General features: G+C 40.0%; 1 protein-coding gene and 1 pseudogene across 4 annotated transcripts in view; one reads left to right on the top strand and one right to left on the bottom strand.

Annotated features, from left to right (window-relative positions):
• CD109 (CD109 molecule) overlaps nucleotides 1–25,388 on the bottom strand; it is a 226,592-nt gene that overhangs the window by 41,565 nt on the left and 159,639 nt on the right. For all 4 annotated transcript variants that reach the window (XM_062186366.1, XM_062186367.1, XM_062186365.1 and 1 more), the window contains 7 exons: nucleotides 25,012–25,072; nucleotides 17,864–18,005; nucleotides 16,807–16,924; nucleotides 14,929–15,042; nucleotides 13,347–13,565; nucleotides 5,068–5,212; nucleotides 1,926–2,102 (listed from right to left, as the gene is read on the bottom strand). In XM_062186366.1, coding sequence (XP_062042350.1) covers nucleotides 1,926–2,102; nucleotides 5,068–5,212; nucleotides 13,347–13,565; nucleotides 14,929–15,042; nucleotides 16,807–16,924; nucleotides 17,864–18,005; nucleotides 25,012–25,072 — 976 coding nt within the window. The remainder of the gene's footprint in view (nucleotides 1–1,925; nucleotides 2,103–5,067; nucleotides 5,213–13,346; nucleotides 13,566–14,928; nucleotides 15,043–16,806; nucleotides 16,925–17,863; nucleotides 18,006–25,011; nucleotides 25,073–25,388) is intronic.
• On the top strand, nucleotides 10,568–11,326 carry LOC133756351 (protein-L-isoaspartate(D-aspartate) O-methyltransferase-like; annotated as a pseudogene).

Below are 25,388 nucleotides of genomic sequence, written 5' to 3'. Positions count from 1 at the left end.
AAATACATGATTCTTAGAAGGCATTGGACCTTCTGGTAAATGTTTTCTTAAGTTGGTATCTAATGGTTGAAACGGTTTGCTAAGTATTCATGTGATATTGCTATTGTCAGCAAGCGATCTAGGACTTGCTCCCTCATTTCTCTATTCTAAGCCCAACTTGTTCTTTCATTTCTCTATTCTCTTCAAGGTAGGAAACTAATTCTATTATGAAGGAATCTGTAGGATGCACAATTTAATCTTTAGACCTTATAAAAGAGATGGCTAACATTTTTCTGTAATAGCATAGCCAAAATAAGAGCTTAAATAATAATCTCATAGCTAGATTCACTTCGCCATCAGCGAAGTAAACAGTAAGTAGAAAAAACCTCCCTTTCAGACCAAAGGGAAAGAAAGTTTTAAAGTGAGAATATAATTTTCCTCATGGGCATTGTCTACCTTATAAAAACTACAACGGAACATGTCTGTGACTATAGACTTGTAGTTCAGGCCACCGAAGATTAGAGATGGGACTTGGGCACTCCCTTGACTTGCATCCTCTGGTCTGCTTGAACACAAACCAGGAGGAAAAGAAAGCTAGGCATCAGAAGCAATGGGTGGCAGGCCTATTAATGGCTGATCTGTACAGTGATCTGCCCTCAAGGAGACCCAACAGGCCAGTCCACTGCAGTGGCTTTCAATGTGGTAAGCCTGGGCTTCAGCAGAAGTAGCTTGTGAAGAGCCCTGGCAGCTCTGCCAAGAGTTGGATCACTGGAAATGGACCTGCCCTGGAGTCGAAGGATGCCCAGGTCAGAGCCACAGATCTTATTGGCTCTAAGCTGAAAAGCCCTTCACTCAGCCCAACTTCCAAAGTGACCACTGCAGCTGAGGGGATGGCCAAGTAGGGTCAGCAACATTGCAGGCAGAACTGTAAATTTCTTGTTAGAGATGCCCCCTGCCTTTACCTGGCCAGCTCTCCTCCCAGGCCAGCCAAGTAATGAAAGTCAACAGAGTGCCTTCCCCTAGGAGGTTCACACCTCCCTTAGGATATACCCCATATGAAGAGATAGGTAGGTCTGGGCCTCTTAACTTACAAGGCCTAAAGCCCTCCAGATTATTATCAAGCCCCCTCTATCAGGTTCTATTTGCCTCTCAATCAGAAAACTTAATTGTAGCTTAGACAGCACCTTTCTTAGCTCCTCTAATAATGACTCTGTCCTTTGTTCTAGACCCTGTCTAGCACACTGGGGCCTCATTCCTTTGTAATCATAACCTCTACTCTACCACCAATGGCTCTACTCCCAACCTGTGTGTACTGATGGTCCTCTTCCCCACTTAATGCTGTATAATTGTTCAAACCTGGTAAATGCCACTCTTAGGATCATTGGTTACTATCCTCACTCTGTCTTTTATGACCTTGTCTAAATATGATCAGAGTCGGCAAACTTGGAAGGCTTCCATAGCCTTGGCAACTCATGACGACAGCCTAGGGTGGTTACTGGCGCCATAAACTAGAGTGTCAATTTGTTGGGTCAACAACAGGAGCCACTGTGCACTTGCTCCTCATGTGGGATCTCTGTCCTTAATGTGCTGTCCATTGTGATTTAATGCTATAACTATTACTCCAACAGTATGTTTCACTTTGTGTTTCTATGTGGGTGCAAACTGTTGAAATCTTTATACTAAATCGATCTTCTGTATATAAAGAGAATTGAAAATGAATCTTGATGCAAAGGGAAGGGGAGAGGGAGTGGGAGAGGGGAGGGTTGCGGGTGGGAGGGAAGTTATGGGAGGGGGAAGCCATTGTAATCCATAAGCTGTACACTGGAAATTTATATTCATTAAATAAAAGTTAAAAAAAATAAATTGGACATTGCATAGAAAATTATTTTAAAAAAAAAAACACACTAAACTTTTTCTTAAATAAAAGTATACTTTTGAAATCTTACCTTGTCTCATGAAGGCAAGGGCTTTTTCTCTTAAATTATCTGTCAGTTGTCTCTTTTTCATTAGATAATCCAAAACATAAATATTTGGAGCAAAATTTATCATGTTCTGTTCACCACAGCCAGAAGGCATCTGAATCAGTGAGGCTAAGCCACTGATGGATGGACCAAGAATGTCTCCTGAAAGCACAAGACATTCAGCTCATTAGGTAAAGAGGAACTGTTACCTGCTGATGGCAGAGACGTCCACGGAACACAGAAGGCGCCTGACACTGGAGCAATATGATCAGTCCACACCTTGGAACAGAGCCAACACTGAACATCAAGCTTTTAGTAAGACTGATTTAAAAAAAAATAATGTAGTGATACTAAATTTGTAGATTTCATGACAAAGTAAGAGATTTTCTGCTCAGTTAAAAAGGATGTGGTATAAATTAGGCAAAAATAAATAAATTTTTTTAAAAATTGACCTTTAAAAGATCATCATTCTTATATAGGAAAAATGTTTCATTTTAATATTCTTTACATCCACAGACTGTATTCTTTAATGCACTACTAATATTTGAGAAATGCTATTCTTAAAATAGCAGGGATTGCTGTGTTTCTCAATGTGTTCTATTTAGCATCAACAAAGTAGAATAAACAAATATAACTATTTCGGCTGGCGCCGCGGCTCACTAGGCTAATCCTCTGCCTTGCGGTGCCGGCACACCAGGTTCTAGTCCCGGTCAGGGCACCGATCCTGTCCCGGTTGCCCCTCTACCAGGCCAGCTCTCTGCTGTGGCCAGGGAGTGCAGTGGAGGATGGCCCGAGTCCTTGGGCCCTGCACCCCATGGGAGACCAGGAGAAGCACCTGGCTCCTGCCATCGGATCAGCGTGGTGTGCCGGCCGCAGCGCGCCTACCGCGGCGGCCATTGGAGGGTGAACCAACGGCAAAAGGAAGACCTTTCTCTCTGTCTCTCTCTCACTGTCCACTCTGCCTGTCAAAAAATAAAAAATAAATAAATAAAAATAAAAAATAAAATAAAAACAAATATAACTATTTCAACAAATCTCAAGATCAAAAAGAATTAGCATTATTCTTCAAAATTAGTAATCTAAAAGTGAACAAAATAAGTGCTTCAAAGACTCTTCTGCTCAGCTTCTAACAGCATGACTCAAGGAAACAAGTAAAACTCCAGAAATATGGATGCTAAGTTCTAATTTTGACCTCACTGTTGTTCAGCTGTAACCTTAAGAAAGAGTTAAGACTAACCTTCTATGTAATTTCTTTTGAAAATTGGCAATACAGCAAAGTCCAAATACCTAGTGAAAATATGATCCTAAAAAATTGAGTACAAAAAAATAAATAGAGGTAGACGTCTTTCATATGAATTTGCCACAGCCAAGCCAGCATTTTTTAAACTTCAGGTGTTAACACAGAGGAGGAATAAGCAGAAATTATATTATTGTCACTGTAAGTTATACTTTTAACATTCAAAGTGAACATAAATGTATACTCATAAAGTTAAAAGAAACAAGCTAATATGCATATATTCATGGTGACCAAATAGGTTTTTTTTAAATGCCATAGAAAAATAAAACTTGAAAATCCATTATTTACATCATGCACAAAAGACCTCAGAGTATTTATATGACCATATATAAGACTCATTCCTGTGTAAGGAGTGGCAGTATACACTGAAAATTAAAGGATTCCTCCTTTTGGGTGGATAGCATGTGCGTATGTATGAATTACTGCATCCTCCAGCATGCCAACACTGCAGATTTTATTCTCTTGCATCCTAAATTGGAGTGCCAGTTTGAGTCCTGACTGCTCTGCCCTTCTGATCCAGCTTCCTGCTAATTTACCTGCGAACCACTGGATGATAGTCCAAGTGCTTGCATTTCTGCCACCCAAATAGGAGGCCAAGATACAGTGCAGGCTAGCATCTGAATCAGTACTCTGAGTTAAGCAGATTGCCAAAAAAAAAAAAAAAAAATGTGTGTGGACATCATCCAACCCATTGACATCGGAATAGGAAAAAAGGTGGAGGAAAGAGAAAGTCACCCTTCTTTTCCTGCCTCACATTTCACTTCACCCCCTTCTCTTGGAGTGGGATTAGCATCATCTGGTTCTTAGGCTTCTGAATTCAGCCTGAATTATGTCACTGGCATTCCAGGATGTCCAGCTTGTAAATGCAGATCGTGAGACTTCTCAGCCTTCATAACTGGATGAGTAAATTCTTCATAAACATATACCTAATCTGCAGTTGTTTCTCTGGAGACCCTCACTCATACTTCATTTGTATAAAAGATAGGTTGAATTCAAAATGTAACTAGGAGAGGTGACTAAAGTCAGTGGGCAGGTTTGTGTTGTAAAGGTTACTAACATCTTTCACAGAGAACGGCTCTAAGCAGTAGATCTCCCAACCCATGGTTATCAAAATCACTCATAGAACCTTCTCAAGATATAGAAAGTATCTTCAAAAAGTTCATGGAAATAAGTATCATGGAAAAAACAATGCATGGATTTCAAAAAGCCTTTTGTACCAAAACAAATCTTTTAATTCTATTTTGCTAGTCCCCTCATATATCCTTAACCATAGCCTAAGAGAATCTGACTTAGTAGGTTTGGAGCAGAGTCCAGATACTTGTCAAACAAAGCTCCATAGAAGATTCTGATATCCACCAGTGGTCATAAAGCCACAGAAGCCTGAAGCTCTGTGCTAAGAAATACAGAACACAGACACCCTCCAGTCACTGGAGCGGCCTGCAAACCAGAAGTATCACTACCACTTGACAGCTTGTTAGATGTGCAGAATCCCACGCCCCACCCAAACTTATTAAAATGAACCTTGTTTTTAAACAAGACCGCAAATGATTCATAGGCACATTGAATTTTGAGAAGAACTGGCCTAGCACAAATAATTTACTAGCTTTTCTATTGTAATCAGCAGTTGGGACCAAATAAACACTTTTGCAATCTCTTTTTAATAGGACTAAATAAGAAAATGTGACTCTAAAGAAAAGAACAATATGGGGAAGAGAGGGCTTCAAAAAGTTGGTGGAGATGGAATGGAAAGATATGGCCATGAATATTGTGGAGACCCTCTCATATATACTACAAATAAACCAGTAGGATGAGGCTATATTCTATTCTTACCAACTACATTGATCTGAACCCTTTCACTGCCACTGACTGTGTCGGGAGGAAATGAGAAACTCCAAGTTCTTGTGGTACTTCGTAGTTTTGGGTCAGTCAAGTCCATTAAGATGGATTGCGAATACGATTTTTCTATTCCTTCAGCCTGTTGGAAAAAAAAAACACAATTAACATGGTCCTTATTCATCTACTTATAGAGAACTATGTGCAGATATGAAGACAAAACCTCTGGCCTGTTGTGTCTATAGTTTTTGTACAGTTAGGTAAATGCCATTTCTTGATTCTTATTCAAATCTGTTAAGTGATTACTTCCTAGTTAAATCAGACAAAACATTTCACGGAATGGCTATGGAAACAGAAAAGTTAAAGATGAAAATGAGGGCTGGCACTGTGGCATAGAGAGTTAAAGCCCCAGCCTGTAACCCTGGCATCCATATGGGTGCTGGTTCGAGTACCGGCTCCTCCACTTTGGATCCCACTCCCTGTTAATGCACCTGGGAAAGCAGCGGAGGATGGTCCAAGTCCTTGGGCCCCTGCACCTTCCTACGCAGGAGACCCAGAAGAAGCTCCTGGCTCCTGGCTTCAGATCAACCCAGCTCTGGCCATTGCAGCCATTTGAGGAGTGAACCAGCGAATGGAAGACCTCTCTCTCTCTATCTCTGTCTCTACCTCTCTCTGTAACTCTTTGAAAGTAAAAAAAAAAAAAGATGAAAATGAGGAGATTCCAATATGGCTGATTAGGGAATAGATGTATTGCAATAGGCTAGGGATAAATAGTAAAAAAAAAAAAAAAGCACTGGAAATTCTATAAAAGGAAGAGTGACACTGTGGACCAGTGTGGAAGGCACGAACACAGACAAAACACACGACTGCAGCAGTCATGAGCTGGAGGAGGCAGTAGCCTGGAGACAGAGGTGAGACCAGACTGCAGCAATCCCTGGCTATGCAGCAGGAGGGAGAGCATGGCGTGAGCCCAGCCTAGAGCCCAGGGGACCGCAGTTACTAATGGTTACCTGCAGACCCAGTGGAAGGAAGTAAAAGGGGCACGTTTATCTCACCCAGTCCTCCCCAGAATGTTGTCGGCTGCCTGGCTCAGAAAGGACAGGAGCCATTTTGGGCTCAGGTGGCAGCTGCAGAAGACTGCGTGCTCCCACAGCAACCAGCTGGGACAGAATGCCATCTTCTTGGCAGTACTGAGGCAGTGGAGGGCAGAGAGCAACATTCAGCCAGTGGCTGCTATACACGCGTGTGATCCACAGATTCCACTGGAGGGAAAAATCCGCAGTCACCACTGACTTTGAGCCATACTGGGATGACTGACAGGTGGCTGGGCACCTACATAGGATTGTGAGGCACTCCCTGCCTCCCCCCATACCATAGGCTCCAGGGCTCAAGCTGCCCAGGCAGAGCTGGCTCAGGGAATATCTGCCTCCCTGCTGACTGGACAGCAAGGCAGGGCAGAGCCAAATCTCTGCACACAATGACTGTGAAAGAAATGTTAATGGATCTAAAGGAGACGCAGACCCCAATATAGTAGTAATGGGAGACTTCAATACCCCACATTCATCAATGGACAGATCAACCAGACAGAAAATCAGCAAAGAAACAACAGAGTTAATCGACACTATAGACCAAATGGACCTAATGGATATCTACAGAACTTTTCACCCCACAGTTGCAGAATACACATTCTTCTCATCAGTGCCTGGAAATTTCTCTATGATAGACAATATGCTAGGCCATAAAGCAAGTCTCAGCAAACTCAAAAAAACTGAAATCATATCATGCATCTAGTCTGACCACAGGCTGGAAATCAACATGTCAAGAATCTCTAGAACATATGCAAACACATGGTCACTGAACAGCGTGCTCTTTCTACAGTGGGTCATAGAAGAAATCAAACGAGAAATCAAAAAACTTCTGGAAATGAATGAAAACAACAATACCTCACATCAAAACTTATGGGATGGGGTCGGCACTGTGGCATAGAGGGTAAAGCTGCCGCCTGCAGTGCCGGCATCCCATATGGATGCCGGTTCGAGACCCGGTTGCTCCACTTCTGATCCAGCTCCCTGCTGATGCACCTGGGAAAGCAGTAGAAGATGGCCCAAGTCCTTGGGCCCCTGAACCCACGTGGGAGACCAGGAAGAAGTTCCTGGCTCCTGGCTTCAGATCAGCGCAGCTCCAACTGTTGCGGCCAATTGGAGAGTGAACCAGCTTATGGAAGATCTCTCTCTCTCTCTCTCTCTGCCTCTCCTTCTCTGTGTAACTTTGACTTTCAAGTAAATAAATAAATCTACAACAAAAAAAAAACTTACAGGGCCGGCGCCGTGGCTCAACAGGCTAATCCTCCGCCTTGCGGCGCCGGCACACCGGGTTCTAGTCCCGGTCGGGGCACCGATCCTGTCCCGGTTGCCCCTCTTCCAGGCCAGCTCTCTGCTGTGGCCAGGGAGTGCAGTGGAGGATAGCCCAAGTGTTTGGGCTCTGCACCCCATGGGAGACCAGGATAAGCACCTGGCTCCTGCCATCGGAACAGCGCGGTGCGCCGGCCGCAGCGCGCTACCGCGGCGGCATTGGAGGGTGAACCAACGGCAAAAGGAAGACCTTTCTCTCTGTCTCTCTCTCTCACTGTCCACTCTGCCTGTCAAAAAAAAAAAAAAAACTTACAGGATACAGCAAAAGCAGTGTTAATAGGAAGGTTTTAGCAATTGGTGCCTACATGAAGAAATTGGAAAAGTACCAAATAAATGAGCTATCAATGCATCTTAACGACCTAGAAAAACAACAAACCAAATCCCATATTACTATGAGTAAAGAAATAATTAAAATTAGAGAAAAATAAAATTGAAACCAAAAAAATTACAAAGCATCAGTGAAATGAAGAGCTGGTTTTTTGAAAAAATAAAAAAAAACTGATGCAACTCTGGTACAAATAACCAAAACAAAAAAATAAGGGAGAAGACTGAAATCAATAAAATCATAGATGAAGAATGAAATGTAACAAAAGACACCATAGAAATAAAAAGAATCATAAGAAATTACTAAAAAGAGCAGTCTACAATAGGAATGCCAAAAAAAATTGGGAAACCTAGAAGAAATGGATAGATTCCTGGAAACATACAATCTACCAAAATGGAGTCATGAAGACACAGAAAACCTAAACAGACCAATAACCAAGACAGAGATTGAAGCCTCCCTCTAAAAAACAAACAAACAAACTAGAATCGGATGGCTTCACTGCTGTATTCTACCAGATACCTAAAAAAAGAACTCATTCCAACTGTTCTCAAGTATTCAAAACAATTAAAAGAGAGGGAATCTTCCCAAACTCCTTCTATAAAGTCTGCATCACTTAAATTCCTAACCCAGAAAAAGATAGAACCTCTATGCTCAATATCCCTGATGAACACAGACACAAAAATCCTCAATAAAATATTAGATAATCAAATCTAACAACACATCAGAAAGATCAATCACCCAGACCAAGAAGGAGTTATCCCTGGGATGCAGAGATGGTTCAACATTTACAAATCAATAAATGTGATACATCACATTAACACACTGAAGAGCAAAAATTATCTGCCCATATGGGATCATATCCCTGGTAGTGCGAATGTAAACTGGTATAGCCATTGTGGAAGACAGTATGAAGATACCTCAGAAGTCTGAATACAGACCTACCATAAGATCCAGCCCTCCCACTCCTAGGAATTTACCCAAACTAAAAGAAATCAGTTTATGAAAGAGTTATCTGTACCCCCCACATTCAATGCAGCTCAATTCACAAAAGCTAAGATACAGAATCAACCCAGATGTCCATCAACTGTTTATTGGATAGAGAAATTATGGTATACATTCACTATGGAGTACTACTCAGCTGTAAAAAAAAAAAAAAGAAAGAAAGAAAGAAAGAAATCCTGTGATTTCTAACAACATGAACACAACTGGAAACCATTATGTTTAGTGAAATAAGCCAGGCCCAAAAAGACAGATACAATATATTTTCCATGATCTGAGGTAACTAATAAAGTACCTAAAATGTAACGTATTGGAGTAAAACAGACATTTTGAGACTCAATGATTGTTTACAGCCCTTGTCTCTTCTGTTGAGAACAATGTTTTTTTTTTCTTCATACTTTTTGTTGAACTCTTTTACTTAGTGTAGGGTTAACTTTACTGTCATTTAGTAAACTGATAGATCTTTGTAAAAATTAAGAGTGGGAATGGGAAAGGGAGGGAGGAGGAAGAAAGGCTGACGCTTAGGTGGAGGGAGGGTAGGGTGGGAAGGATCACTATGTTCCTAAATCTGTATCTACAAAATACATGAAACTTGTATAACTTAAATAAAATTTAAAAAAAATATATAAAGCTCTCCTAAGAGTTAAAAATAAAGGTGAAAATAAGATGAAAAAAAACCTTCTGAGGAAGATCCTATTATTATCCAAACTGAAGGATTAAATATATTATCCAAAGTCATATTTGACAGGGCTTGAATCTGCCCCAGAAACAAGTGCTAATCCACTATGCTGAGTAGCTGTTTTGTATAGAATGTCTTCTCTGAAAAAATCATAGAAACTATTCACCTGAACTGAGGAATTCTAAATTTCTAGACCCTTATGTCAACTTCAGCATGTCTTACCACAGACCCATTGTGGCACAGTTTGTAGACGTAGTGACTATGACAAAGACTTTATAAGGGAATCTTTGCACACTAAGTGGAAATGTAAAGTTGTACAGCCATTGTGATGAAAACATATGGAGTTTCTTCCAAAAAGTCAAAATAGAACTACCATATAACCCAGCAGTCCTACTACTAGGTATATATCCAAAGGAAATGAAATCGGTCTGTCAACAAGACATCCGTACTCCCATGTTTACTGCAGCATTATCCACAAAAGGCCAAGAAATGTAGACTATCTAAGTGTCCATCCACTGGTGCATGGATAAAGAAAATGAGGTACATATACACAATTATATGCTTTTGAGCTGTAAAAAAGATGAAATATTGACAACCTTGATAGCACAGATAGAACTGAATAAATAGTAATGTTAAGTGAAATAAGTTAAGCACAGAAAGACAGTATTATGTGATCTCAGTCATATATAGAGTGTAAAACACAGGTAATCTCATAGCATTTAGAGTATAATGGTGGTTATCAGAGGTTGGGGAGGGAGAGAGTGAGGAAAGGTTAATTGATAGGCACTAGGTTATAGCTAGGCAGGAGTGAGAAGTTCTGGGACTCTATTGGCCACTGGATAACTATATATAATGGTAGTATACTGTATATTTTTCTACTTAAAAAAAAAAACAGAAGATAGGATTTTGAATGTTTTTACCATAAAGAAATGTTAAGTGTTTGAGGAGATATGTTTACTCTGATTGGGCATTACAGGTATGCATATAATTAAACATCATGTGGTACCTCATGAATATGTATAGTTTTTATATGTCCTTTAGAAAAAAAAAAAACTTTCAAGTAGTGGAAGTAGTGACGATGGCAGTGGAAGTGGCAGCTACAGCCAGGATGTGAACAGAGTGATGCCCAAGTGGGAGGTAGTCACAATCCTGGGGAAACTGTTGAGCACAACTGCTATGCTGAAAGGTGGTTCTGTACCTGCTCTGGTTGTGCTTAGCAATGGCCTGGAAATCCAGCAGGACTAGTCACCTGGAGTTAATCTACAATCCCCACAAAAATGGGATAAAGGCAAAGTATTTGAAGTGATATTGTCTACAGAGTACTCTCACTACAGAAACTGTAACTTTTATATGAAGTGTCTACCATCAACAGATTTCCAAGCAACAATCAGTGTTCCACACAATCACATATAGTCACGAGAACTTCTATTTGATCAATGATATGAAGGCTCTAGAAGCGGAAGTACTACATCCAACCATATGCGCAAAGCTTTCAGTAAGCCATAGGAATTGATCATATTAAAGAGTTAGTAGATGATTCCCTAAATAATGTCAGAAAGTACAATCCAATGCTTTGGTTTTCAAGAGTGCATTTGGTTACGGGGGATGGAATAATGGAGTATGCTACAGAAGCCCCATAGGACACTATTCACTTAGGAGCTACAGCCACCATTGTGTCCCAAACACAAACAGACCAGATAAAGCCTGGTGGAAGTCTGTGACATTGCTGGTCAGTCTTTTAGGTGGGAGCCAAATTTGGAGCAGTATGACAGGATACAAGATGGCAACATCAAAATGACACCTCTGAAGGGGGTAATGTATGTGCCTTTAACAGACTTTTAAAAAGCAGTAGTCCATGTGGATGTTACCCTATCTTCTGCTTTTTCTTCTTCCACACGTGCAAAGGATAAACTGTAAGCATCAGCTTGACTAGCCTGTAATAACCCAGTGGATTTCTCATCTCAGTCCTCAAAGCTTTATGAAAACTAGCAGCATCACAGCTTGCTTTAGACTTTGTTACACGATTATTTTCACATGAAAGTGTATGATCTTGCAGGATTTTCTAATTATTCAAGTAGACAGCCAGCCCAGTTGGTGGAGGAAGGTTGCAAAGTAGAAATGCAGGTGTATTTCTTTCACAGTCTCACATTTTACTTTAAAGTCTTAAAAGAAGGGTTCTGCAAAATGGAAAATTTAATTTGCAAACTTATTTTGAGAAATGGTTTTCCTTTTCTTGGACACTTCATTCTAATCTGGTATTAATTTATCAGATCACTTTTGTAATTGGGTAACACTACCACTCACAAGTTAAGACGCATGGTGTTTGAATATACATTAGATATTACTTAGAAAACAGAAAGGAGAGATCTGGCACTGTGGTGCAGTGGTTAAGCCACTGTTTTCGATGCAAGCATCCCATATGGGCACCAGTTTGAGTCCTAGTTGCTCCACTTCCAATCCAAGTCCCTGTTAATATGCCTGAGAAAGCAGCAGAACATGGCCCAAGTACTTGGGCCCCACCACCCATGTGGGAAACCTAGATGGAGGTCCAGGCTTCTGGCTTTGGCCTGGCCCAGCCCTGACTAAACCAGCAGATGGAAGATCTCCATCCCTACCTCCTTTCAATAAAACTCTGGCTTCCAAATAAAATAAATAAATCTTAAAAAAAATAAAGAAAGGAATAAAAATAGATGAACTCTCTTTTAAAAGCTTTGAAGTACTGTCATAGAATACCTTGTTACAGATACAGTAAGTTGTTTTGTTACCCTTTTAAAGCCAGGCATTTGTAAATACTGAAACTTAAGATGCCAAATTATGTCCTATAAACAATCAGCTGCTCACCTGGACACCACTGACATATTTCTTTCTTCCTCTCTCTACATGTGATAGGAGATTTGTAACTTAGTGTTGGCATTATTATTTCTGGGCTGGGCAGATGCTGGGAGCCAGGAACGCAATCAAGGCCTCCCATGTGGATGGCAGAAAGCTGGAGTTGGGAACCCGAGACCGAACTTGAAACCCAGGCCCTTCCATGTGAGACACGGACGTCTTACCATTAGGCTAAGTTCTCTTTATTGGCTTTTCTATTTCTAATTGGCTGCTGACGAGGTATACCAATCTAACATGTTGTGTAAGCTGCTTCCTAGGTATTGCACAGCTTAGGAAGTGCTGTTTTGTCAAACAAAGTTCAGAGTTAAGAAGGTATAAATGTTTTAATTTTAAAAGAGTCTTTGGGGCCTGCATTGTGGCATAGCAGGTAAAGCTGCTGCCTGCAATGCCAGCATCTCATATGGGCACCATTTCGAGTCCCAGCTGCTCCACTTCCAAACCAGTCCTTGTTGACGTACCTGGGGAAAACAGCAAAGGATGAGCCAAGCCCTTGGGCCCTTGCACTCACATGGGAAACCCGGCAGAAGCTCCTGGCTGCTAGCTTCTGACTGGCCCAACCCTGGCCATTGTGGCCATCTAGGGCCATCTAGCAGGTGAAGCAGCTGATGGAAGATATCTCTCTCTTGCTTCTGTGTGTGTGTCTGTATGTACGTGTGTGTGTGTGTGTGTTCCTCTCTCTGTGATGCTCTGCCTTTCAAACAAATGAAAGCAAAATCTTTATTTAAAAAAATCTTTATAATCATACTCATGATTAAATTTTAAAAAGAAAATTGGCAATTATTTCTAAGACATTATGTGATACATTCTTATGTACAAATGAGAAAACCATCAGGCATTACCAGTGACTGAAGACAACCTACCAGGATGGCCAACAAATTTTACCAAGAGAAAAAGCCATCTTCTATTTCTTTCTCATTTATGTATTTACATAAATACATAAATCAAATATTTATTTAAGATTCCCAATATTTACCTTTACCAAAATCCTCTGGGTGATGGCATCAGAAGCACTGGGTGAAACAGCTATTACTGTGATAGGAATTTCTCCCAGCTGTGTTGGCCTGACAGGGAAAACAACAGTCGCCCCATCCTCACTGGGGACCAAAATGGTTTGCTGGTGTCCCGTGGCATTTATTTCACTTGAAGTCATTAGAATATCAAATTTGTCACTTTTCTCAATTATAACCTTAACCTGGAAGAAAAAAAAAAAACAAGATTTTGTATGATAAGTGCTCTTCAGGGAAGATATTTTTATCATCACTTTAAGTAGTATTAAGTCTGTGAGGTTTAAAACTAGAGAAAAATTAGAGATTCAGCCTGGGAGAAGATAAAGGCTATCAGAAAAGACTTTAGATCTTGTCTATACTTCTCTTCTCCACTGCACCATATCTGGAGAAAGGACACCTTCAGCCCCATTTCTAGTCTGCCCACTAACAAATGCAGTATGGGAAGCCACTGGATGCTAAGACTGTGCACAGAAAAGCTGTTCCACATATTGGTATCACTATCAGAGCCTGATTCAACTTTGTCACCCTAGGAGACACTGGTGCCATTAGAAATAATGAGAGCAATATGTGTGAGAATTCCTGCAAAAACTATTTCAAGAAAAGCACAAGTCAGTCCTGAAGCATATCTTGCTTGTAAACCCTGGTGAAGCTGCCAGTCTCACCAAGAACAGCATTAGATTTACATTTTATTAACCATATTCCCCCTTCTTGTGTGCTTCTAAAATATTTCTGAAAAAGTAATAATGTTAATTCTCATTTCATAGATAAGGAAACTACCATTAAATTCTATTCACTGCTAAGCAGTGGGCTAGACATGGAAAGTGGGCCTTCTGACTTCGGATCTTTCGCTCACAATACTGTATCACATTGAGTGGATTAAAAAGTAAAATTTTAAAATAAAATCAGATATAGTGCTTACAGAGATTATGGCATTTTCATGTAATAAGGTTAATTCCATATTCCCACTCAGTTTGGGGCAGGGGCAACATCAATCCCATAGTCAGCACTACTAACAGCACAACTTAAACAGTGGGCCTAATCCCTACCTTCCAGGGCACTGACTAGCGAGGCAAACATAAGGCACAAGAGCCAAGAAATAAATCCTTGAAAATATAAGGTATTGCATCAACATGGAGACTACAAGCACAACAGAATGGGTGAGAGTCCTCAGGAAAGGCATTTTAGACTCAAGGCAGGTCCTGAAGGGACTATTCATGCCAATTGCCATGGGCATGGAATGGCAATGAGAAGTGGCAACACATTTCGGGGAGACCAGGGGAAAATACACAGAGGCAAGAGAAAGGAATCCCTCAGAGACAATAGGAAATGAAAGGGCTACTGTGTTGAGGGTTAAGAAGAGAATGCGTATAGACATTAATAAGCAGAAGAAATCACTGACAAAGATGATCTATTTTCAATTGCCCAGCAATATACACAAATAAAAGGCTGAGAAGTCCAAATGCCCAAACATTACCCAAGCCAATCCCTGTATGACTTTTCCAATCTTTCATGAAGTATAAATGATCAACAAAACCTTGAATATATTACCTCAATAGCATCTTTCAAATAACTGAATATGGTTACTTCCAAAGCAAATTCTTCACCTCTGATAACAGAGTAGGGAAGATTCAAAAAAATGAAAAATGGCTGGAAGGCTTGTAGCTGGAAAAAACATAATGAGTACATATTTTTACTCACATCAGAAGTATTCACATCTTACCCAACTAAATGCAACCTTTACAAAACCTGTGACACTTATAGCTTCACCTGGAAATGCCCAGTTGCTATCAGCCAAAAGAAAATAGCGTCTTATCCCAAGTGAATGTTGGCAAAATGACTTTATTTATGTTATTAAAACAATAATCACTACATCTTATTAAGAGCCTACTAGGAACCAAGCACATCATTATTTCACATAAGCATTATAATTCTATAAGAATATTACACTCTGATTTTATACAGAAGAAAACAAAGTTCAGAAACCTCCATAACTAGTACAAGATCATTTTGCTGGCAAGTGGAAGAGTCGAGACTGGATCCCAGCCTGTCTGATGCCAAGGCAAGATGTCCTTCTATTATGCTGATATTGACTCAGTCAATCTGTTTTAAAAGCCACTGGACAAGCCAAACAGCCTGTTTTATTCCAGTGCGAGAAATCTCAGTGTGGCAGGCCCAGTGATGTCTGCTTACTCCGTTTGACAAGCACACATGTGCTTTCTCTTTGCTGATGCAACACTAAGAGTGTTAGCCAACTCCTGCAGGGACAGTGAGCCCTTCCCTTCCTTCTGAAGCCAAACCTTGGTTAGTTAAAACTGATGCTTCCACTGGAAGCAGTAGTTCCCTCTAAACACCCCTACAAGGTTCCTTAGATTGTCACTAATTGGAGAGTACTATTAGCACTTCATAGGTAAAGGTCTACAACGCTCAGGGCAGTCCCAGACAATGAAGAACTGTCTCACGTTCCTAATCATTCTTGAGTATTTCTTCAGACATTCATGTAGATAAAGTAAAGCTTATAATGTGCTGAGGTTCCAATCTAATTCTAATTTTTATATTTATATCACCAAAGCATTTTTCAATACACACTGTATTTTCCATGAATACATATATATTATAAACTGAGAGAAGACTGTGCCTTGATTTGTTTTTAACTGTACCAAAAGTTGTTCACCATTTCATAAAGTTACATCACCACAAGCAGTACCACTCAGGATTTCTAGGTTGCTGAAATAACACATGTTTATCATACTGAGTCTATGGTTGGTACATGCAGGGAGATTCTATGTGTGGTACAAACATTTCAGTATGTCACTCTGCCCTCAAGTATAAGTCACTTACATAATGAAGTACATATTTTATGACGTACTACTTTCCTTTTATTTCTCCTTAGTATTTCACTTAGGGCATCAGACTGATGTTTTGCAAAGTTGTATGTGTAGGTTATATTTTCTCTGAATTTCATTTTGAGAAGGTAAAGACGAAACACAAAACATCTGTTATGAAAAGGGGACTTTAGATGGAATGGGTGAGAGCCACTACTCTAAGGCCACTCATGGTCATTGTATTCCTCACAAGTTTAGAAAACAATGTGTGATGCAATTTGACCAAAGAGATGTGAAGGAATTTCTGCTATGGGACATCTTGAGAAGTTCTGCTCATCTCTGAAGAGGGACACATGGAATTGCCTTTGTAAGTGGTTAGATCCAGTCAGTAATAAACTTTTCTATCCAAATCTTAATATGGACCTAGCATATTTAATATAGCTTATATTCTAAAATACAAAACACAAGAAAAGGAAACAAAGCCAAGGAATCCCCAAACTGTGATAAATAGCATAAGCAACAATTTTTAAAAGTCTATTAAGTAGCTGACACTTTCTTAACTTTGTGTACTATACCATTGATAAACAGCCCTTTAATATACTACCTCCACTGGAGCAGTTGTTAGTCCAAGACCTAAGTCTTCAGAGATGACAAAGGCATTTGCAACCCAAGAAGTGATGGAATCAGGTACAGTAACTTCAAATTCTTGGTCAGTCTTGGATCTGGAGTCAATATAAACATTAAAAAAATCACAAAACCAAGAACAGATTTTAAAATAAGTCAAGATAGCCAAACTACTTTTAGAAGAATTTTATTTTTCCGTATCAATTATAGACCTAAATTTAAAATCATTTAAAAGATTTAAGCAAAAACAATAGATCCCAAGTTCTCAAAGAATAGCTCCCAATAAAATAATACTGTACATCACTGCATATTTTAATAAAATTTTTGGTCATTTATATGTCATATCTTCAGAGTATCTTCAGAATAAACATTATTTTTCATGAATTCTGTACAGAGAATAAATGCAGAAGTTCAACTGTAACTACAGTGTTTTTCTCTCAATTTACAGAAAAGTTTTCTCTCTGTATCCCTGCCAGTTGTGTGACTGGTTTGTTGGGACTTTTTTCTAATTATATTTGACTCATGTCTTCTTTCAGGTATCTTAAATGGCTGACTATAAAATACTGTGTAGATTTTATGCTTTATCTGCTTGCTTATCAGGTAGTACGCAGTTTGCCAGCCAAGCTAAATTCCTTCAACCACACACATGCCCTCTCCCTGTGACTCACTGGGGATGTTTTATGAGGAGAAGGGTTCAGTTGGTAGCACTACCAGAGGTCCAGGAGGTAATCATGAGGGATTCTCACCCTTGCCAACAAATGTAGAACCAGAAATCCTCCTCCAGTGAGAACAATGAGATTCACGAAAGCTAAAATCACCCTTAATTTAAAATGGGTCTCTCTCCTTGATATTCTCCCAATTAACCATGTGGCTTTATTAAATATCATATATAAATCCCATAAACATCATCCTAACACAAAAACCTCTTTGTCTACTCAGTCTTAATCACACTACATTTGTACTTAAATATTAGAGGGCAAAACTTATTTAAAACAAGCACAAAATATATGTGGACAAAGAACTTCATAAATTTTTACCCCATATGAGTGTCTATCCAAATCCAAGTCTCTGGAAAATGCTTCCTGACATGTGGGTAATCAACCGAAGAAAAGTCGTGAATGTCTACAATGTTCCCATCATTTTCCTCCACAAACCTCTCAGCATACTCCAAAGTATCATCTAAAAATAAACATTGACAATAGGTAGGCAAGCAGTCACTGGAGAGAATGAATTATAAGCTTGGTGCACACAATCGTAGCTCCTCAGCTGAGTTTGTCTTGTTCAAGCCTCTCATTACATAGCTGAGAAACCTAAGAGAAGTCAGGGAGTTGACTCAAGACCACATGGACAGTGACATCTGGGCCAGAACTAAAAACAAATAAACAAACAAAAAAATTCCCTGAAAAACTACCACAAGTTGTTTAAAATTCTTTAAATTTGTATTTCTTAAGTTAAATCACATTCTTAGAGCCACCTATAATTTTTCTCCTCTCCTCTTGCTGTCTCCCTAGTACTGATTATCATTGACTATACCACTCATAACATGCTTCAATCATTTGTTTACTGGATATCAAAATTAAAAAGTTACATTGTCATACAGATGTTGGATCATCTTTTTTCACAATTTCTGTAAATCTAAAATTATTTCAAAATAAAATGTGAAGAAAATTACACTGTAGTAAGTACCAAGGGTACAAAAAATGAAGGCAATGAACTCTATTCAGTCAATGGAGAAAAGAAACAAATAAAAACCTGTAATAAACATAAGTAGGGGAATAACACACACATGGAAAAGGTCTATCATACAGAAAATGGTAGATTTTACATGGAACCCGTATATTGAAAGAGTAAGACTAGAGAAGAGACCCAGTGAGCAAGGTAACGGGGAGATGCAGAAAAGCTGTTTATGTAGAGAATGCTGGGAGTGGCTGGTAAACCAGAGTGGCTCCACAGATGCAGCTGGAAGCAGAGAGAGGCCTGGATTAGGAACCAGCAGTGCGTCATGTGTCAGACTCAGATGTAAGAAATCTTAAAGGTGTGTCCAAAGGAAGACATGAACACAAGCCTTTTGGGCCATGATCTCGGGGAGGCAATGCCCAGGATCTAGTTTGAGGCACTAAGAAGGGTAAGGCATCAGTTTGAATGAAAAGAGCAACAAGAACTCCTGCTTGAAGCAAGAATAAAATATCAAATTTATGGAAGTCTGTATGGAAGAATGGTGGAAATATTGATGCTTTTCAAAAAGTTTGTGGGAACAATGTCCCAATGAAATCAGCAGACTACAAATGAAAACTCAGTTTAAGAAGGGATGGAGAATGCAGAAGATGAATCCCACAGTTGCAGACCATCCACAGCAACTTGTAAGGAAAGAAATTAATCTTGTTCAGACCCTAATAGAAGAGCATCAACAATTAACAGCAGAAACAACAGCTAAAACCATAAACACCTCAACGGGTTCAGCTTACATAATTCTGAAAAACTGAAGTTGAGCAAGTTTACCTTATTCATAGTGGGTATCAAAACAGCTGTACACAAGAGTAGAGTTTTCTTTTTATTTTTTTAAAAGAATGTAGGCTATTTTTTTTTTACTTGACAGGCAGAGTTAGACAGTGAGAGGGAGAGAGACAGAGAGAAAGGTCTTCCTTCCATTGGTTCATTCCCCAAATGGCCACCACAGCCGGAACTGCACGGATCCGAAGCCAGGAGCCAGGTGCTTCCTCCTGGTCTCCCATGCGGGTGCAGAGGCCCAAGGACTTGGGCCATCCTCCACTGCCTTCCCAGGCCACAGCAGAGAGCTGGACTGGAAGAGGAGCAGCCAGGACTAGAACCGACGCCCATATGGGATGCCAGCACTGCAGGCAGAGGATTAACCAAGTGGGCGACGGCGCCAGCCCATGAGTAGAGTTTTCAATAGAAATTTGAAACAAGTGGGACCAAGATCCTGAAGCATTTCTTTGAATTGTAATAGGAGATAAAACATGGCTTTTCCAGTATGATCCTGAAGGTAAAGTGCAATCAAAGCAATGGCCTCCAAGGATGGAAGCAGTCCAGTTACAGCAAAAGTGGACTGAGTAAGGGAAAGAGTCCTGACAACCACTTTTTGGGAGGCACAAGGTATTTTGTATGTGGACTTTCTGGAGGGCCAAAGAACTGTAACAACTCACTAGGAGCGTTTTTGAGAACGTTAGCCAGAACTTTAACAGAAAAACACCCAGGAAAGCTTCAACAGAGTCACTGTCCACCATGACAGTGCTCCTGCTCATTCCTTTCAATGGCACAATCTGCAAGAGTTTCAACGGGAAACCAGGAGGCAGCTGCCTTACAATCATGATTTGGCTCCTTCCTTTTTCTTTCTTAATATTAAAGAGATCTCTAAAGGGCATCCACTTTTTTCCTTCAATTGAAATGAACAAGACAGCACTGACACAGTGAAATTCCCAGGACCCTCAGATATGTAGGGGTGAACTTAAATGGCTGATACCACTGCTTACAAAAGTGTTCTGAGGGGCTGGCACTGTGGCACAGTGGGCTAACGCCCTGGCCTGGAGCTCTGGCATCCCATATGGACGCCGGTTCGAGTCATGGCTGCTTCCTCTTCCAGCTTTCTGCTATGGCCTGGGAAATCAGTAGGAGATGGCCCAAGTCCTTGGGCCCCTGTAATCACGTGGAGACCTGGAAGAAACTCCTGGTTCCTAGCTTCAGATCGGCATAGATCTGGCCATTGCGGCCAACTGGGGAGTGAACCATCAGATGGAAGACCTCTCTCTCTCTCTCTCTGCCTCTCCTCTCTCTGTGTGTAATTCTGACTTTAAAATAAAATAAATAAATCTTTAAAAAAAAATAGTGTCCTGAACTTAATGGCTCTTATGTATATAATAGTTTACACTTTTGGTTTTTATTTTTTTTAAGGGTATGCCTAGGAAAAAAATCCATTCTGCGTTATATTCTTTGCATTCTATTTTCCTTTAGTCTCCAGATAATGAACATCTCATACAGGAAAAGAAAGTGAGCCAAATGCAAAGGTATGTCCAAAATATGACAGTGAGTGTTAGGTAAAACTGGCATAAAATGAGAAGAGAAAAAATAGTTGGGTCCAGATTTTAAAATATCAAGTAAAATGCTGAAGGATTTGGACTTAATCCTTTAAACAATGATGATTCACTGAAAATGTTAAAATAAACTAAAAACATGACTTAGCTCATGTTGCATACATATAACTCTGACAACAACAGGAACAACGGCTTGGAGCTAGGGCAAAATGGAGGTTGACAAAACAATGAGTTAGGAGGTTATTGCATTGGTCAAAGAGATACTGCTGAGGGTGTATCAGCAGATACTAAAGCCAATCAGAGGCGAGGAGAGAAGGGTCTCAAGCAATTTTATTCCTCCTCATGGCTGAATGCCGTCAGTGTGCACCTATGGCACGCTGTCCTTTCCCTACCACAGCCCTTGGCACACTCCTCTATGTATATCTTGGTCTGGCCACTAGACCAAGCTGGAGTCCCCATTGCCCCAAACATACTAGGCATGCAACTAACATCATCACTGCATATTCAATAATGAATGAACAAACTGTATCTGAAAGATAACAAGAAAATGGCACTCATAATTATCCAATATATATCAAGCACTTTGAGCTGCTGAAATATGTGTATATAAAACTGCATTTGTGTCAAATCAGTGGTTAAGCATGTTATTCTACTACAGTTTTAATGAACTATGATTTTTTTAAATTGACTGTACATGGGTGAAATGGTCATATTTTCATTTGTTTATAGCTCTTGCCTATATTCCTGCTGAAATAAGGTATTTTTACTTTCTACTTGTTGATCTCTTTATTTACTGGAGCATTAAGCCCTTGACTGTAATGTTAATTAAAAATATATTTTCTCAAAAACTAAAAAGGAAGGGAGGGAGGGAGGGAGGGGAGAAGGAGAGAGGGAAAAGAGGATGGGAGGCAAGAAGAAAATATCAGTATATTCTTAGGGTTCTATGAACTATATTGAATTTGTTCTCTTGGTATTAATATTACATTAACATAAAAATAAAAGAAAAATAATTTTTAAAAAACCACATTCATACCTACTACATGCAGTATGATTTTTTACATTTGCATTTTACCTCCTAACAACCCCAGGAGACAAATAATATCACCAACCCTATATGTTAAGAGAAAATCAGAGGCCTAGAGAGGTTACTTAAGTTATAAGGATAGAATTGAAAGCAAGGGGTATTTGATAGCCTCTGTGCTGTTCCACCTCAGAGAGAAAGAAAGGAAGTAATCAAGGATGAGTCCTGGGTTTCTGATTTGGATATCTAGGAATGTAAACGATTTTATTAAAAGAGATATGAAAATATCAAATCAAGGAATCACCTCAATTAAATCATATCAAGAAAGGGAAGATCAAGACTGTGAGGCAAGAGAAGCCCACAAACCTGGTTTGTGATATACTGAATTTAAGATATCTGCATGGTAGACTCATAGAATGGCAAATGCCCAAAACAGCACTCCTGCCTCAGAATCAACCCTTGGGACATTCGGATCTGGCTAAAAGGTCCGTGAGAGTCTCACAGGCATGGAAAGCCATGACATGATGGCAAAAAACAATCTAAATGAAAGACCCTGGTGAACAAGACCCCAGCAGAAGGAACAGACCATCAAGGAGAGAGGCGCCTTTCTCTGAAGGGAGGAAGGAACCTCCACTGTGACACGGCCTTGACTAAACAAGTTCAGAGTCGGTGAACTCAAGGGGCTTCCATAGCCTAGACAGCTCAAAGCAAGAGTCTCGAGTGATTGCTGACGTCACAAATAAGAGTGCCAATTGTTAAATCAACAACGGGAGTCACTGGGTACATGCAACCCACGTAGGATCTCTGTCCTTAATGTGTTTTACTATGAAACTTTAAAACACTACTAGTCGAACAATACCCTATACCTTGTGTGGTTGTGTGAATGCAGCCTGTTGAAACCCTTGCTTAGTATATACTAAGTTGATCTTCAGTATATGAAGGTAATTGAAAATGAAACTCGATAAAGGGCAGGATGGGAGAGGGAGAGGGGAGGGCCACAGGAGGGAGGAAGGTTGGGGGGGGGGGGGAGCCACAACAATACAAAAGTCGCACTTTGTAAATTCACATTTATGAAATAAAAAATAAAGAAATAAATAAATAAAAAGAAAAAAAAAAGATATCTGCATGGTATTAAGAGTACAGAAACAGAAGAGTAAGATTAATGGTTGAATTGTTCCTGAGTTGAGTTTAGTGCAGATTTGACAGAATAAGCAAATGGGAAGGAATTCCAACAAATCCATTAACCTGTAGTCCAGGCCAAGAGTTGTAGAGGAGTAAAGGCAGACGAAATGAATAGCACAGAATAACCAGAAGTCAGGGAGCTGAAAAATCTTAGTTAGAACAAAGAACATGCTTAATAGATTTGGGGAGTGGGGACTATAGGAGGTAGCAGGATAGGCATGTGAGATGTTAGGAGTACAGTCCAGTTGGTAACATGGCCTTGGATCCCATTATTGCAACTGTGGTGATCACAGGATAGTGCACGTTCAATTGACGTTCAAACCCACCCCACCCCACTCACAGGATAACAACAGGAGTAAGAATTCAAATCTTGTGTGAGAGGGAAACAGGAAGTACATTGATTGAATGTTAATGGAAGGAGCTATGACTGGAATTTTTGAGCATCAACTGGTAAGGAGCTCTTCTTCCCTCAGAGTTTTTGAACAGTCATCTGATAGTAGGCACAAAAACACTGGAATCTTCCGTACCTACTGATCCCAAGCCAGAAGAGCAGCAGAGAAACGAACACGGGTCACTTGAGAAGGTACATACAGCGCTAGTTAGAGTCTCAGGTTTCCTGTGTTACAGTGAAAAGGTAGAGTTCTCAGGAAAGGTAAGGGATACAGTATCACTGACAACAGATGAGTGTAACAGCAGTCGTCAGGCCAGATTTGGTAAGTAAATGCAATTCAAGATGGGTTAAAGCTGGACTGACAAATGGACAAGTCTTCAGTACACAGAGATCACGATGACTACATAAAATCTCCAAGACTATAAAATTATCTTTCATGCTTCAGGAAAGAACCGGCCCAAGGCCAGTCAGCTGGGGCTCAGGGTAGAGTAACTGAGAACACCTGACAAAAACAGGAGAATCCAGGGGTGCAGACTGACAGTTCTGAATGCCTTTCAAGATGTTATTAGTGTAATTTTACCTGAAAGCAATCATCTACAGTTATCCATTCCCATTTACATATTTCCTACAGTCAAAACATTTTATGACTTCTTCAAAGTGCATTTATTATTGTTGATGATCAACTCCATTTAGCAATTCTGGGGATCAGTATCCACATAAATGAGATGGGTGCACGCATGTGCACATGTGTACACCGTTATACTTTATGACATTTTGGCTACTTTCCAGGTGAACATTAAAAAGTCAGAGGACACACAGCCGGCACCGCGGCTCACTAGGCTAATCCTCTGCCTTGCGGCGCCGGCACACCAGGTTCTAGTCCCGGTTGAGGCGCCAGATTCTGTCCTGGTTACCCCTCTTCCAGGCCAGCTCTCTGCTGTGGCCAGGGAGTGCAGTGGAGGATGGCCCAAATGCTTGGGCCCTGCACCCCATGGGAGACCAGGAGAAGCACCTGGCTCCTGGCTTCAGATCAGCGCGGTGCTCCGGCCGCGGCAGCCATTGGAGGGTGAACCAACGGCAAAAGGAAGACCTTTCTCTCTGTCTCTCTCTCTCACTGTCCACTCTGCCTGTCAAAAAATTAAGAAAATTTAAAATAAATTTAAAAAATAATAAATAAAAAAGTTATAGGACACAAATGTTTCAAAAACATGTTCTTTTTAACTAATTCCAAAATAATACCACAGTTTGTAATATAAATTGGAAGCTCTTCAAATATGTACAAAAACAAAACTACCTTAACGAACTACAAAAAGTAAGTGGAAAGCATTCATTTAAAGAGAACTAGACAGGAGCCCATATGAACATTCCATGTCATGACCTGGAATATATATCCAAGTACATTAAACTCCAAATATTTTAAAACAAGAGAACAGAAAATGAAAATCATAACATCTATGTTCAACCACCAAGTATCCATACTAAACAAGTAATATAAACACCTGAGGTAAAAGACAAATAATTTACAAGCCAGGTTTTACTTACAAACACCATCAATATAATCCTTTGTAAGGGTTGCATCCGTCAACACCCAAAGGCCACATTCCTAGAAAGAATAATTGTAATTTTTCCTTTAAAAAGTTTAAATGCTCCTCCCTGAATTATCACAGAAATTTCCTCCACTCACTCAGTACTGCTTATTTCTGAGAGCTTATGTATATACAAGTATATTAGACTTCTGTCTCTCTCCCTAATACAGCGCGCGCACACACACAGATTTCAAACCAAGCAAAGTTATGTAAAGGTAGGAAATTATTTGTTTAATGACAATTCCATGACGCAGTTAATAAAACAGTAACATTTCATAATGAGTTCTTATTCTGACAGTGTTTGCAATAGTAAATTATGTAAATTTCTTTTCA

This window comes from Lepus europaeus, chromosome 3, assembly GCF_033115175.1.
Source record: "Lepus europaeus isolate LE1 chromosome 3, mLepTim1.pri, whole genome shotgun sequence".
NCBI lineage: Eukaryota > Metazoa > Chordata > Mammalia > Lagomorpha > Leporidae > Lepus > Lepus europaeus.
The sequence above is the reverse complement of the archived record's forward strand: the minus strand, read 5'-3'. Positions and strand labels throughout refer to the sequence as shown.